General features: G+C 32.9%; 1 protein-coding gene across 1 annotated transcript in view; it reads right to left on the bottom strand.

The window, feature by feature from the left end:
- LOC126769895 (uncharacterized) overlaps window positions 1-4,494 on the bottom strand; it is a 52,405-nt gene extending 47,911 nt beyond the window's left edge. Inside the window, exon 1 of the mRNA XM_050488855.1 lies at window positions 4,334-4,494. Within this exon, the coding sequence (XP_050344812.1) occupies window positions 4,334-4,341 (8 nt within the window). The 5' untranslated portion in view covers window positions 4,342-4,494. The remainder of the gene's footprint in view (window positions 1-4,333) is intronic.
- Window positions 4,495-17,718: the final 13,224 nt, after the last annotated feature.

Below are 17,718 nucleotides of genomic sequence, written 5' to 3'. Positions count from 1 at the left end.
GCCTCCGAAAACACGTGTGTCTCTGCGGTCGTGTCAGATTGCCTTCCCATGGGATAATTAGAGTGAAGGGAATACAGAGTGCCATACCATTACACAATGCAATATATATATTATTCGTTCAATATTTGATACAACACACGTAATGAACACTTGTTCCTTACCGTCGCCTCAATCCACTCCACTTTTAGAAACACTCCTATAACCCATTACTGCGGCAGAAACAGATATTTAAACAGAAGTATTGTAAGTGTTATGAGTGTGTAGTGTGTCAAATAGGATAGGACCTTCATGACTACGAATCATATCCGTCATAATTTACCATCGACATTTTGCAATTATATCATATTGACTTTAGCCATAATGTAAAGAAACCATAAGTTGTACTTTTCCAATTATTTATGTATGATTGTTAACACTGCATTTGTATTTGCATGTGTGTATGTCAAGTGGCGTGCGTATGCGCATACCAACACGGAAATTGGCTATTCAAATCGTGTGCCCAAGGAAAGTGGAGAAGCTTCACGATTTGAGAGACATTATGCCTTAATTTGTTCTATTTTAAGTCTTATATTTCAGTAGTTAAAGATTATAATTGCTTGGTTTTCGATAAGGAGTGTTTGGTTTATAATGCACAGGCTATATATAGTAACAACGAAATCAATAATCGTGATGGGTAACCAGCTGATCGTTATGTCTGTCCCACACATAATAAGCTCACGTGTGTGTCAGCCAGCAGTAAAAACTATTTCAATTACAAGATCATAATCTTCACCATCTCAAGCAGGAATTTCTTTTTCAAAAATACTTTGTGGCCAAAGTTCCAAGGGATTGATTTACAAGAGATCGCAAAGTTAATAAATTTGTGACATCTAATATTGACTAATATAACCTTATTTTCAATTGTATACATTTAACAATGAAAAGGCAACAAGATCGTTATCTGCAAGATTTTAAGCATAAATAAGTAAAATAAAGAAATAATAGAACATAAATATACGTTACAAGTGGGTTATCGTTGAAATTCCAGTCATTACTCTTATAAAGGTATCGTCCAAATCTCTCACAAGACAAGATAATTGTCGCATTACCAAACTCTACTGAGCATGAATATTTTACGCAACATGTTGTTCGTACTTTCACTCAGATAGTTTTCAGACTAATATGTTATCTATCACATCGGCCTTTCGCAGTCCACAGTTGGACATCTCAAAGTTTGCTTACCCAAGGTACGACAAAGCTGAGATCCTCAGCCTTACACATTCACGCTTCTTTTTTCATTGAACCTACTTGTAACATTACTCGTAGTTTTGCCAGAGAAATTTTATTTAGAATAACTAGTTGCTAGCTGTGAGAAATGAGACTATTCTTTTCAGGCTCTTAGAAACTCGAACCATTTTATAAAAATTGGTTTAATATTAGCGTGAAAAACGTAAAAAGAGGCTAAAACAAACAACGCACTTTAAAATTAATAAAAAATATGAAGTCGTTACTTATTAGTATTTTACAACAATTTTAATTTTATATTAAATTATTTAGAGGAAATATTAATAGATTCTTTAATAATGATGAGCTGAAAGCCAGCGCCACAAACTCTTCGACTAAAAATAAGATTGCATCAATTTCAATTTACTTTAAAAAAACTGTTATCTTTGCCAACGTTGTATATACTCAAATATATTAAATTGAAGTCCAGTCCAGTCCAGTATGTGTAATGCACTTATTGATAAAATCTAAACGAAAAAGATAAGAATCCAAGACCAGAGACGAACCAGCTCGACGACGGGCTTTCCCAACACGGATATTTGTTATCCAGCTCAGACTGTTACGGGAGTTTTATGAAATACTGCAATGATCGTAATATTTTTTTTTAGAATAAAATGAGCAATAAAACAAATAACGTATCTAGTACAACGGGAAGTTTGCAAAGTAGACAATTTATCAGTTTAATATTATAATTTTGGAAATAACTTTGTCAAATACGACGTTATAGTTAACCACCCAAACGAATCGTTATTAAATTTAATATAAAGGTTTGATTCCCGGTAAGGAAACCTTTTATATATAGTTAGTCTTATTATGCATATACGATTTTTTGCAAGTTAAAAAGCCTGGGGGCGATCAAAAAATGTAAGGTATCGTTTAAAAATGCAAGAAAGAACGGAGCAATATTGGTTACATCAAGTCATCTTCCAACACTACTTTGTTTTGTCTTGTGAACTATGAAATATTAAAATATGTAACCAGAAAATAACAAGGCATATCATTAAAACTAACAGGCGTCGCTTAAATGAGTCGCGACAATTAGTAACATGAGTGTCGGGGAGTTCGGTGTGTTCGTCGTTATCTGTTGCTAAGGAGTTTGTCGTTGTCTAATTGCAATTCTGTGTGCGCAGACGCAGCTACGAGACAAGCGCCGCGACTTGCGACATCCGCGCGACACGCGACTTCGCGCCCGATCCACGACGCGTCTGGGTATGGGTGAGCTAGAAGTCGGTTACATTTTAAATTTAATGACAAGTAAACCCTAAGAATTAACGGTGGTACGTTACACGCTTAAGATTCATATTTGTTGAATGTAATAATCAAGATTAGTCAACAATAATCTCTATAATAATTGATATAGAATTGTACTCAACCGACCGACCCAATACTGAAATGTTACCGCAAACCTCACTCCTATTTTCCCTATATTAAATTCCTGTTATAAGCAGCAGTGTAGAATGTTTTAATATATCACAACTAATAGCACAATAGGATTGTTAAAACATTTCATAGCACTGCCATCTCCTAGACTACACAAGACGGTCGCGATTCAGCGGGCGCGCTTACAATTATTGCATTACGCAAGTATCCGCGTTCTACAGCGCACCAAAACTTGGTATTCGCGATGCGCCAGCGCCGGCGTTAAATTGTACTATTTTAATTGCATAAGCGATTTATTGACGTATGTCAGTTGTGCACGTCACGGCCAATTTCTTTTTATTATTAAAAACGTATGCAATGTCTATTTGCATACAATAATGGTGCGCGGACGCATCCTTCCTTGGGCGGAGATCAACGTCATAGTCGATCTCGAGGGCCTGTCATGTTACTGTGTAGTGGTCGGTTACATCCTACAGCACACTTGCTGTTTGTTACATAAACGCTTTGCAGTCGGGAGATGAAGATAGAAGTGATTTTTAAGTGTAGACGACCGACTAAATTTAGTGGCAATATATGCTACAATATTTTAAGCAATAAATTGACTTTATATTATTCAAAATATTTATTGTTAATAGTAGACCTGATAATACCAAGTAGTATTATCATTTTTGTATATTTTACAGATATAAATATATTAATTTTTCATGTATCTATGTAAATTTATAACTTGCAAAGCGTTAAATGCACAACTTTTAAGTATCTTATACTTTTATGATTGAAACTTGTAAAAGATAAAAGAAAATTAAAAAATAAACTGAGCATGTTATAATTTTAATTGATGAAAAAGTACCAAATTTTGTAGAAATTATGAATACAGCAAATCCTGTATAAAATCTAACATTATTTAAATAAAAACATATTTTAGGTACATATTAGAACCTCTTTTTAATTTAAAGTGATACGTAATCAATATTAAAAGAATTGTGATTCATACTTAAATAGTATATTGAATATTAGCGAGACATTTAAATACCCTCATTAGTCAATTATTATTGTTTTTTTTTTTTACTTTACAAAAACTCTCAGAGGTCATTACATCAATAATTAAAATTCGCCGCTGCAGAGCGTGCGCCGGCGCAGCCTTCGTAGATCTACGAGTTCTCTGGCTAATCACGAGTGTATGATACTAGCGACACATCCTTAATACCTTACAAATCTGTTTGTCTGAGTATAATATATAATTAATTGAAATGTACGCTTTTCAAAAATAATATACCTCATCATTCGTTTGTTTGTTATGTAGCCATCAAATCAATCTCGAATTATTTACGCGTTTTATTGTCAGACGTAAGTTAATCGTTTATAAATAATAATGAATATTGATTGAAACAAATTATGAGCCGCTGGCATGCCACGAACCGTTTCATCACATTTTCCTGTCATCCGAGACTAACATCATGAGCTATTGTGACAGCGAGCGTCCAATTACTGAAGTTATATTAACAATTTGTGCAGCGAAATATTTAAACGCGCGAAGTATTTATTAAAAGAATTCCCTATTTTGACTGTCTATTTCATAATACGAATTTGCATACGAATATTTGATATTACAGAAAAAGTCCAGAATTGAAAGGCGCAGTTGCGATTTTCGGAACGCCGGGGATACAAACAAGGTGAAATGTCAACTTACCGGCTCATGTTGGAGTGGTAGTGGATGGCTTATAAGTCACAGCACACGCGTTTCTGGTTGGCACGGGTGTTGCGGTTAGCACGGTTGGCGCGGGTGGCACGAATGGCACGACGGTTCGATCAGGGCGCGGCCATCGCGTGCAGGCGCGGCGAGAGCTGGGGCGCGAGTGCGGGCCCGCGGGTCGCTGAGGCCGAGTGCGCTGCGCGGAAACGGCCTTCCATGCAGCGCGACCTGCATTTTGCGGAGTGCGGATTTTGCGATCAGACTCATCACTACGGAGGTCATCGACACCTACCTAATTTCTAATTGCAATGAATATATTAATGTAAATGAATGCAATTTTAAGCCACGTGGGATATATGTTAATTTTTTTTTATTACGTCGCAATAATTTGTATGAAATCGCTAAATGCGCTCAGTTAACCGAATAACTATTTATTCACTTGCCAAAAGAAAGTAAGTACCGTATTATTTATTTCAATAAAAAGCGACCGAGCAGACATTAACTTTAAGGTTGACGGTAAGCTTTCAAGCGATGAGCCTGAATCCAGTTCACAAAAATGTAATTAATTTGATATGACGAAAATACTCCAACTTTATCTCTTGATATTAAATACAAAAATTCTGAATATTTAATATACATATAAATATTTGCATAAAATTATAATTACCTTAACCTACAAAAATATGTCAAATTTTCAGAACATGCATGAGCTACCCCCGTAACATTTCTATATTTGCAATCAAAATGGACGTAGTATTTTATTTTTACTGGTGGTAGAGCTTTATGCATGCTCGTCTGGGTAGGTACCACCCACTCATCAGATATTCTACCGCAAAACAGCAGTACTTGGTATTGTTGTGTTCCGGTTTGAAGGGCGAGTGAGCCAGTGTAATTACAGGCACAAGGGACATAACATCTTAGTTCCTAAGTTAAGTGGCGCATTGGTGATGTAAGCGACGGTTAACATTTCTTACAATGCTAATGTCTATGGGCGTTTGTGACCAACAACCATCAGGTGGCCCATATGCTCGTCAGCCTTCTTATTCTATATAATAAAAATACAAGAAACAAACAATTAAAAAGTCGAGATGGCCTAGTGGTAAGAAAACGTGAATCTTAACCGATGATCGTGGGTTCAAACCCGGGCAAGCACCACAGAATTTTCATGTGCTTAATTTGTGATAATAATTCATCTCGTGCTTTACGGTGAAGGAAAACATCGTGAGGAAACCTGCATGTGTCTAATTTCACCAAAATTCTGCCATATGTGTATTCATCATCCCGCACTGGAGCAGCATGGTGGAATAAGCTCCAAACCTTCTACTCAAAAAGGGAGAGGAGGCCTTCAGACACGTGAATTCCGTTCTGCTATTGAAAATTTCTTGCTATGAAAGTTTATTATTGAACCAGAATATCAAAGATCAAACTCAAAGATGGACCTAGTTCAAAATCATATAAGCTAACCAATAAGTTTCAAGATTTAATATATTATGATCATACTAGTTTTAGATGGGCAGTTTTTAGATATAAAAAGTAGCCTAAGTCCTTCCTGGGGATTCTAATTTATCTTATTTCATCAAAATCGCTTCAGATAAATAAGCTAATATAAGAATTTGATTAGTCTATATTTGTTTGTTTATTTATTTATTTATATATATATATATATATATATATATATATATATATATATATATATATTATTTTTAATAATTTTTTATTATCTTTAGGATTAGAAATAAATAAACTTGAGGTTGCTTTGTATCCAAAGAATTGACATTTAAAGTTTACTATTCCGTTTTTCCTCACAATTGTTTATTACTTTTCTTACTCAATAATTATTTTTGTAAAACATCAAATCTTTTTTAAAAAGTCATTTCTAATTTTTTATTATATATATAATATAATTTTATTATTTAGTTTATATAGTATATTTATATATAGTTTATATAGTTTTTATATATATATATATACTATATAAACTAAATAAATTATATATATATTATCTCCAGGAATTTACTACCTGCCTAATAAGTATCTACTGGAACAAACAATGATGCAGTTAACTTGTATTCAATTTCAAGTATTTCTTTCGACTTAAAACAATGCATGTTTTATAAAAAATATTTATAAAGTAAACCGACTCAATGGAATGTTGTATGCAAGATCTGAATAATACAAATACAGAGTTTAATATAAATATTTTAACACATTATATATGTAATATCTGCCATTACAGGATAAAACATTATATTTATAAATTGTTTAGGCATAAACAAGCTGTGCGACTTCTATTTCAAGTACAGCAGCAGCCATTAATGACGACTCGATCGCATTCCCTCACCGACAGGCGAATATTGACCGTATATCTATATCTTATTATCTCCGATTTAGTAAGTCTCATTTTATCACAAAATTAAATTAAGCTTAATCTAAGTCGACTTCAAGTTGCTTTGCAACCACTTGTACTACATTTAATTGTTATATATACTTTCGATTCTTAAAACTCGTATTGATGCCATTGTAAAGAACTTTTCCATGGGAAATATTTATAGTTTCCAGGGACTTCCTCTTGTGTATTGTATACAAGAATGTGCGACCCGCAATAGTATATTAAGTTTAAAAGTTCAAGAAGTTCAACCTTTAATTTATTTGGACTTCAAAGTCACAGTAGCTTTATAGGATAATATACAAATTAACAAAGAAAAAGGCCTTTGTTACTAAATTTAAAAAAAATGTAAAGCTTTGTTGTTTTCCTAAGCTTTTGTTATCGATTAATAAGTGTAAACCAATATTTTCTGTTCCTCAATTGACTCATACCAGGTAAGAAAGGCCTCCACGGCCAGAGTTTATTGGGAAGACATTGGTTAGTTCATGAATAAACACATTGGATATATATACTATTACAATAAAAATATAATTTTAATACACATTTTAATAAATTTCTAAACGAAATATAAGTGTGTGTGTTTTGTTTCAATCTATGCCTGTCACCTTGCTTCCCACACCACAAAGTTGGTACTAAACTACATATATTGAAAATTTATATTTTCTTTAGAACGAGGAATCGTTTCCTGCTATATACAGTTATATGTATTGTTCTAACGTGGTGGAGTATATAATCGAGAGTCAAAGTGATACAATAATAACTTTGACTTTGATTGCCTCAATTATCATCAGAAGAAAAACATTGGAATGCGCTGCAATCAAATTAACCAGTATACAAGAAAATAGGGGGTTATAACTTTGTTATAGACTTGTAAGTACGTACCACGAGTTGATGTGATGGAAGAAAATCACTCTAATAACTTGCATGGTACTGATTAAATACATATATTAAACACATACTCGCCTGCGGCTCATTCAGGTTAACCGCAAATACAATGTAAGGAAATTTCGCGTAAACCTTGTTGACGTAAGATAAAAACACAAATATAAAAGGAAAAAATATTAATATTTGTATTAAAATATTATGTGTAGAATATACATATGTAAAAATTATATAAATAAGTCGTATGTTAATGTAGTTTTAAAATGTCGATTAACAGTAGCAGTCTGTTAGTCTCACAGGTTGGCACTACCACTAAGCAGTAGACTGGACCTTCTTTTCTCTTGAGAAGTCTTGGAGCTTAGCGCTTACCAAGCCGCTTCAGTGCGGGTTAATGGATACGCTTCTGGTTGTTGAATTTTATCAGACGCTCGTTTCCTCACGATTTCTTTCAGGAGATGAATTATAAATAAAATAAATTTAATTTCAGATAAGTAGCATTCATAGATGGTTAGTAAAAAGAATTAAAGCTTATAATATTTTTTAGAGGACATTAATTGTTTAATATTTAATAATAAGTTCGTTGCCAGTTATACATGTACGAACAATATGACGCACAATTGGATAATGATACCTCTGAGAGCTCTTCAAGATGGAGTTGGAGCTGGCCCGCACTCTACAGAACAGCGAGGCAGATTTATGTCTGATAACGGCATGGAAGTCGGAAACATTATAAACACAAATTCAACTCATAAAAACTCAGTAGCGCTTACCAGTTGTTGTAACCAGTACATTTTGATTAAAATTCATGTTTTTTAACTAAGTGGAGTCTCGTCTAGTCTAATTCTCATGTTTTTAAATATCAAATTAAAAACAATCAAAATAAGTGTCTCGATATTTTTTGATATTTTTTCAATCTTCATGCATTATATGAGTCTCACCTTGATGAGGTCTTGTACTTATAGAATGGTAGTGACATCAGCTCAACATTTTATTTAATATTTCTAAAGTGTTACCCAACCTTTATTCAAAAGGAAGTGGAGGCCTTAGGCCAGCGGTGGGACATTTACAGACTGTTAATTTACTTTAATCCCGACACAGACACGGCTATAGTTTTATGTATAGATTCCAATTCCCAGGCCACTGAAGTATTTTGTAATGTAATCTCGAGTGCGGTCGCAGTCGAGATGTCCATCCGTATTGATTACACGGAACATGTCTGCAATGTGTGTTGATACATCGCCCCGGAGGTCTGCTTAGCTTGTGTAACGGGAGATAGGCGGTTATTTGATAACGTGTAGGACTGTGGGCATGTTATAATTGTTTAGTGTTCATCAACACTTGATAAACATCGTGAAGCATTTGCATGTGCTCGTCACTAATGCAGCTTCGGCACTATGCTTTTCAGGGACATATTATAAAATGATCTTAAATTGGCTTAAGAGGCCAGGAAGCCAGAAGCGGTGTGTTAAGTATATTTAAATAAAGCATACATAACAAAGTATTGATTATAAAATAAAATTCTATAAGTTATCTTTTTAAATCAGTGATGAACTCATAAATATAAATTTTTTAAAAAGTATTTACAAATACCGCACTTGTATTTCTTATGTTTACGAATGTGCTTAAGTGAAATGAGTATGGCAAGTTATTAATTTTAATACTTACTACACATCCTGTGTTATTTGTATATGATCGACCCGATGTAGTAGCTTGTTACATCTGTGTTATTTTTATATGTATTGACTAAGTATACATGTACTACCTACATACTACAAATTATTGGTTATATATTTGTATAGATCATGAAAAGGCATAGAATGTAAAAAGTATTTGTTCATTTTCGTTCAGGGTTTATAATAAAATGAAATAATTCTTGACTTTTTTTGGTTCTTCTCTCTTACGAGTATTAGCGACGGTTCAAAAGCTTGTAAAGACCGACTGGAATAGAGTTTATTATTGTTAACTCCTCATTTCGTTTTTATGTTTTATGTCATCTCAAACGTCAAATTTACAGAAACAATTCACTATTTTACTAATCTAATGTAAATTATGTATAGTATTTAATATAAATTATATTATATTTTAGATGAATAGAGGGAATAGTGCCAGCGTCTTGGGTACAATGCCACAGGAAAATCATTTAGAGGGCGTGTTTTTTCTATAAATTTGTGATGTACAGATTGTTTTTATTTTAGTTTTAGTTTACTCTTTTAATATATTTTTTATTAATTTATCTATATTTGTTAAAATTAATAATAAAAATAGTTCACAAAAATATTTACATATAGAAAAGAAAAGTAAATTAACAGCCCGTAAATGTCCCACCGCTGAGCAAAGGCCTTCCCTCTTCTGGACGAGAAGTTTTTAAGCTCATTACCTTGTCACGCTGCTCCACTTTGGACGTTTATGATACATTCATACACATGAAGCAGAAACATCCGTCTCTTTTGGATTTCACGTTCTCTTTCATCCGAGCACGAGATAAGATAAGCACACCACATCATATGAAAACTCAGCGGTGCTTGTGCGAGTTTGACACTGGGCCATCTTGGCTACTATATTATACATGTAATATATGTATTGGCTAGAAGAAAATTAAAATAATTCGTGCTTAAGATTATTCATCGCCCCGTTTTTGTATTTTTGTGGTTTTCATCGTTATGTTATTGGCTGAAGTTGATTACAACAAAACCTCAATCATAACATAGACAATCCACTAAACCAAGATATTAAGCCAATCGAATTAAAAATACAATGTAATTTACACGGAGGGTATATATGAGGCTTTCTTATTTTTCGTGCTAGAAATCGTTATTTCAATGTATTGATGAATGGCTCGAGGACAGTCCAATGTAGTGGATTGTCTCTATTTAGACAAAGCCAATATTGAATTGTCTTAATGGATTGGCTTGGCCATTGGCCTCGTGTAAATGCAGCAAAAAGGTCTGAGTTCAACCAATTTATCACGTGTCTTAAGAGTTAGAAAATAAAATTCTAATAACGAAATTGAATACTTATTTTATTCATAAATATTAATAATTAACCTTTGACCGTCATACTAAGTCAGTTCAAAAATCAATCAAATTTATTTCCAAATTTATTTCGTCAGTGTTACGCTACCGACGCGTGCGGCCTCGCGCCGCGCTCCGTGGGACGCACGCGGCTCCTGCGCACGCGCACCTAATGTTGTGCTTAAAAACAGATATAAATACCGCAATTTACGTAAATCATGCGTTCTACGTGCTACTATCATAACAAAATTAAATAAGTTACAATTCTTATAAGTTGCGAATCAGTATTACATGATAAATAATATTTCAATTTGATATAATAAGACGGTAAATTATTATCAAATGTCAAATCAGAATACGTCACAAATTAAAATAATAATAAATTGTATTGTCATTGAATATAATTACAAATACAAACAAAAACAATAATGTCATTTAGCCTTTATAGGTTGTCTGTCAGGAATTATTTTATATTATGAGCATACGTCAACCAGCCGGCGGTGCAGTAATTTTTTAAATCTGTTAAATGGCGAATCTGAAATTATTGAAGGCAATTTGTCGTAAATAACGATCATCATATGTTAGAAATGGTAGAAAGCATGAGATGGCCCAGTGGTAAGAACGTGTGAATCTTAACCGATGATCGTACGTTTAACCCGGACAAGTACCACTGAATTTTCATGTGCTTAATTTGTGGTTATAATTCATCTCGTGCTTGACGGTGAAGGACAACATCGTGAGGAAACCTGCATGAGTCTAATTTCATTGAAATTCTGCCATATGTGTATTCCACAAACCCGCTTTGGAGCAGCATGGTGGAATAAGCTCCAAACCTTCTCCTCAAAAAGGGAGAGGAGGACTTAGCCCAGCAGTGGGACATTCACAGGCTGTTACTGTACTGTATTGTACTGTACTGATATGTTAGTAACTTTTTTATTTTTTACTGGAATTTAATGCAAAAATCTTGAAAGTAGGTATATAGATAAAGGTAGTATATATAAAATAAATAATATAAGTATATAGAAGTCAGTGCAACTTAGTTTTCAGAGACATATACAAAACCTTCAGGCATCTGAACCACCGACGGGTGACCCATTTGCTAGTATGACATATAATTTTTTTAATGAAAATAATAATGACTATTATACAACAACTCAAAATACAATATACTTATCGAGTTTAAGAGTTATACAACACAGGTATAACGTCATTCTCGGATGGAGGTGTCTATTTTAGAGAGATAATTTTACGGTCGAACCGACGCTAAACGATCAGGACGAGAGCCTCGCCAAGTAGATGAACTTTCATCTCAAAATGTCATCTGTATATAAATATATCTATCTATTTCAGTTACGTCAACATTATTTATTCGGATAGATAATCATCTTCGCTGTGAAACTGTTGCTCTCAAGTATTTTATAATTTATGCATTTTAAAATGGGCAGACTGGTTTCCAAAGCTCTTAGCTTTGATAAATAAATACTAACATTACCAATTCGCACCAAAGATATTAAAAAAATAATTAATTTAATTTACACTAACTAAAAGCAACTACAATAATCTACTATAATAATTGAAAAGAGTTACACACCCCGTGTATCCTACTCTTTCTGATTATCAAAACAAATGAGAACATAATTAATAATTTATCAAGTATGCATATTTTGTATTAAACTAATAATTATCATTTAAATATAGGATTGTTTAGACGTCGAGTGGCGTGATCGCCGCTCGCTGAGTCAGCGGGTTATTGACGCTGACTTGCATTGAATCTTATGCAACCTTTTTTAATATCAACCAGTTAATAGATAATGCTTTAATATTCAGGTTTGGCGTGTAATTATCTTTTCCTAGAAACTTTTTTTTATTAATAAAAGAAATTTAAGGATCGCATTTAACGGCTGGATGGGCATAAAATGACGTAAATGGAACTTTTTGCGAATAAAAATAACTAATTTAACACTACAAGTTAAAAGTGAGGTAACAGCATTCTACATTATACAGAAACATTTTCTCGGATAAAAGTATCTTCAATGCAAGACGGCGTATCCAAACTTCATTTTCTTTTAAAACACTTCGTTTTTCTTAGTATCCTTTAACATTGAAGAAGAAATTGAAAATGGAGTTACGTATTACCTAGTCTTACGTCTTTTTACAGTTCATTTATTGTTAATTATTATAGTTTTATTAATCGATTAAGCATGTCAATTATAACAATAGAATTACTTGTGTGTGTGCGTGCGTCTATGACGTCAAGCCATCCATATAATGATTATAATCAAGACGACCTATGACGTTGGATCATTAACACGTATGTTTTCAAATATTACATATTTTCCAAAAGCACGGACAAAACGGATCTTTGTGGAGATACGATTATGAAATTAAAAAGAAACAGCCTGTTAATATCCCAATGCTGGGCTAAAGCCCTCCTTTTGAGGAGAAAGCTTAGATCTCATTCCATCATGCTGCGCCAGTGCGAGTTGCTGGATACTCTTGCGGCAGATTTTAATCCAACACGTGCAAATTTCTTTACGATGTTTTCACCACCAGATGAATGATGTAACAAATTAAGCACATGAAAATTCAACGGCTTCTTAATTAAAGATGTTAAGATTCTCGGTTTTAAGTAACTTCCATTTTGGCTTTTTGCTGTCTAAAGAAAAAAGAACATATTTTCTGTAAGGCGCAGATCTCTCGATCGTTTGTATCATATTTTCGTAACAAACGCAAATTAATACAGCGTATTTAACATACAAACATTTATGACGTAACATGATTAGAAAGAATATTCAAATTAATTTTATTAAATTCAAAGAATATTCGAATTAAAATTCAAAATGTTGACTGTTGAATAGATACTGTTGAAGCATAAATGATGTTGAAGCATTACACTTTCATATTGACTGGCAAAAATTGACTGCCGGTTTCTTTTTTTTTTGACAAAAATGCTAACAATATTTCTTAAAATAATAAATTATTTATTTCGTAGCTATTTATCTAATTAAAAATAATGCAGTAGTTAATTTCTGTAAATATCATTAGCCATGAAATCATAACAGACAGACAGAGATACTTCCCCATTTATAATATGAGTAGACTAGTATAGGTTGTAGCTATAGTTATTTGCTTTCCTACGAGCTGTATGCGCTGACGCACGCTTACGTTAGACAGGCTTCTCGGAGTCGAATTTCAAATAAATGCAATAACGAATGTTCGATCATAACAAGTACTGTCGCAAACAAACACCTTCACTTATATTTCAACTTACAGTGACATATAATCTGATCGCTTATATAAAACATAGTACTAAATAAACTTTACAAAGTAGTTTACTTTGTAATGTGCAAATATAGTGACTTTTAAACCCTTTGTAATATTTCAGTATCGTAGGATATAAAGTAATAATAATATAATATCCTGGGACATTTTTCACACACGGCCATCTGATCCCAAATTAAGCTCGTACAGAGCTTGTACTATGGAAACCAGACAACTGATATACTACATATACTATTTTTCTTTTGTAACTATATACTTATATTTATTATAAGTACACCCAGACTCAGGACAAACAGACATGTTCATGCACACAAATATCTGTCCTGCGTGGGAATCGAACCCACAACCTTCGGCTTGAAAGGCAAGCATCCACCAACCACGCCAATTAATTTTAATAATTTAAAAAACAAAAAAAACGCCACGACGTATTCAGTTTTTTTTTAATTATTACAAACCTATTTTTATGTTTACAAAAATATATAGTTTTTAACCAATTGTACTTAATTAGCATACCCAAAGTGTAATTTAATTTGCTAACTTTAAACAAAAAGGGGATTTCCCTCAAAATTTATATTAGTTTATGGATTATTTAAATTGCGCAATATTGCAAATACCTTTTTAATAATATTTTTATATTTATAATAGAGAGGTAGATGGACCACCATGGGAATGTAACATGGGAACTATGATGGATACTACTGGCTCACTCCAACCTCCGCTTGTTGTCTTTTTCCGTATTGTTTAAAATGATTTTATCACCAACAAAACTGTTCTAAGTTACTAATTGTAACCGAATATTTTTATATAAGGAAAATCTTTTAAATACACACGCCATTGAGTTTGACAGAGCACGATGCTTTATAGCAAACGAATCGAATCGGAGAAGTTTTGTCAGAACTTGGGAAAACCAAACAACCGTTTTTGTTGAAATTTGATTTGCCATGGATAATATGATTGGAGTTAGTTGTTAATCAATTGACTACTTCCTAAGAACAGCTACAGATAATCAAAATGTTTGTAATTTGATCTATAATATAATGGACTCCGTAATTTGATCTATAATATAATGGACTCCGTGACAAAATAATACCTACGCGAACAAAGCTTATATAATTATATAAATTCAAAGGAATTGATAATAGTATTCCACAAACAGCTCTGGTTTATCTCTCCTTTTTTACCTATTACCCCTATTAAAAATAATCTTTAACTACTTTGCATTGAGGTCCTTTTGTCTTTGATCCAGATTTAATTTCTTAACAATAGCATTTCTTAGAATTTCCTACCTGGTCTCTTTGTTATCTAATTTTCTCCTGAGTTTATGATTGTTACTGTACTTTTTATGTACCGATAGCTAAGGAAACGCAGATGTTTTTAAAATGATCCGCACGATAAGAGCCATAGTGATTTTTACAAAAAAATTGCGAGTAACTTAAAGAATCAAAATTAAAAATCGAAAAGTTGTACAGTTTTGGATCTGTAATTTAAAAATGCTTGAAGATTGTTTTTGTTTTATAACTGGTTATTATTAACTAGGATGTACCCTAGTAAGAAATACAAAAAAAAATAGGGAAAATACGTTGACTTTTTTTTTTATTGAATTTTAGAATCTTAAACATCCTTTAAATAAAAAAAATATTAAAAAATTAATAACTCGAAAACGATACACTTTTGCATAAGCATTTTGGAGGTCATTTGATAGCTATTGTCCTGAACTATAACCCTTTAAAAGGATCGTGACATATTACCCTGTAACCCTGTATACATATGGTTATCACATTCCAATAAATATTTGTATATGTAGCATATTTTGTTATTAGTTAGTCAGGTTAATATAATACTTATTCTAGATCCACCACGTATGTCGTGTAATTAACTAATGTTTTTAGGTCGATTGCCCTTTCTTTAGCTTTAAAGTAAGTACTTTAGTTTTAAGTAAAATATGATTTTATTTTATCAATACGACCTTTGTTACCAATAAATAAATAATCACTAATTAATTATACATATGTATTTCTTCTTATATTTATGGAGTCGCGAAGATAATGTTTATTATATCATAATGAATATGTCGAGCAAAACTATTAACAAAGTAATGCAAAGCCATCCTTTTTTTTACCGCTGTAAAAACGCATCACGCGTTTCCCCCACGGGAACAGTGGGGAGGGGGGTATGTGGAACTCGCCGGTGTCCAAGGAGCCGAGTGCGCCCCGAACATCGGAATACCCACTAAAAAACCAGCGGTACCCTTTCCGTCTTAACGAGGAGCGCCACGGGATCGCTTTCGCATACTAACGTGGCGAAATGCAAAGCCATCCTGCCAAATTGCTAATTTTTTTATATAGATACGACTATTGTTTTATGTAAATATTTAACACGCCAACATCATTATACATAAAAAAATAGTTATATACAAAATCTATACAAATAAATACAATTAAAGTGTCTGTCTGTGATTCAAATCGCAACTGTTTCCTTTTAAGTTAGTATGGCTGTTTGCGAATTACCAAAACAACAATTTTTTATTTTACACTACCGCTGCAACCTAATAATTCAAATATTTTATATGTATAATTCAAATAGGTATTGTGTATGTAAAAATGAATTTTCAAGATTGTGAAGGATTTTCGTCACAAGCCGAATTCGACGTTGGCGAAGCCGAGAGTTCTGCTAGGTTTAAATAAAAGAGATGTCCATCTGACCTTTTCAGTCATGGAGTAATTTTTAGCTGACAATGAGCAAAAGTAGTAATCTGTCAGAGTTTCGACCGGAGAAAGTGTAAGCGAAAGAACAAAGCCTTACGTGCTCTCTGAAGCGCGGTAGGTAAATAAATTTCGACTGCCCACTCCGAAACTTTCGGCTAATACTGAGAATTTTTTGACAGAAAAACCCAATGAATTAGTCATCCATAATTATGGTAGACATTATTTATAGTGGTGTTCGTACAATGAGAAACATGAACTGCTTCTGCCACTGACCGCGTTGTTTATTGAGATAACTTCGAAATAATGTATTCACATGAGATTGATGTTCAGAATCATTTTGAAAATGATGAAAATGGAAGTTTCCGGGGTTTTGACTACTGAAATCTTTTTCATGTTACTTTTTTTATATTTAAAATATATCATTTAACATATTGTATATGTAAAACACAGTGTAATAGGACTTTAACTGACTAGTTTATATCAATCCGTATTCATCTGAACTTTAATGTCTATTGTTATAAGCCCTGAGCATATAGAGCATACAGCATGATTGCATACTATGAGTTGTACTCAAGAGCAGTCTATAACGTACTAGTGAGAACAAAAATAAATTAAATTATATATCTGAGCAAAAGGTTGTAAGAACTAGATATCTTCACCTACTTTCTAAACTATTATAATTTAAATTTTCTGTATTGAATACCTTGAGCTTGAAAATTTGGCAATTTGTAAATAATGTTAATCTCAATTGAGAAATTGTCACAAAAATTAACATTTACATAACTGATAACAAGTAACCTAACAGATTTTATTTTGTTCACCAAGTTTTTATTTTGTTCAAAAGATGGGAACCCTACACGCGCACTCGCAGCATCCTGAGACCGCTACTTCTTAGAAGCTATTAAAACATGAATCAGTAAACTTTACAGAATGATCTAGAATAAAACTTTTTTCCTTATAATAAAAATATTACCTCTCGCGAATCGTTATTTTAAGTCGTGGTCGTATTATTGGCGTTAGTCTGCACAGATATAATCATCAATCATAAACATCAACTGTGAAAGAATATACACGTTAGTGTATAATATAGTTGGTCGTTTTTTTCCTTGGATAGAC

Source organism: Nymphalis io, chromosome 8 (genome assembly GCF_905147045.1).
Source record: "Nymphalis io chromosome 8, ilAglIoxx1.1, whole genome shotgun sequence".
Classification (NCBI taxonomy): Eukaryota; Metazoa; Arthropoda; class Insecta; order Lepidoptera; family Nymphalidae; genus Nymphalis; species Nymphalis io.
Note: the sequence above shows the minus strand (reverse complement) of the source record. Positions and strands in the feature narration are given on the sequence as shown.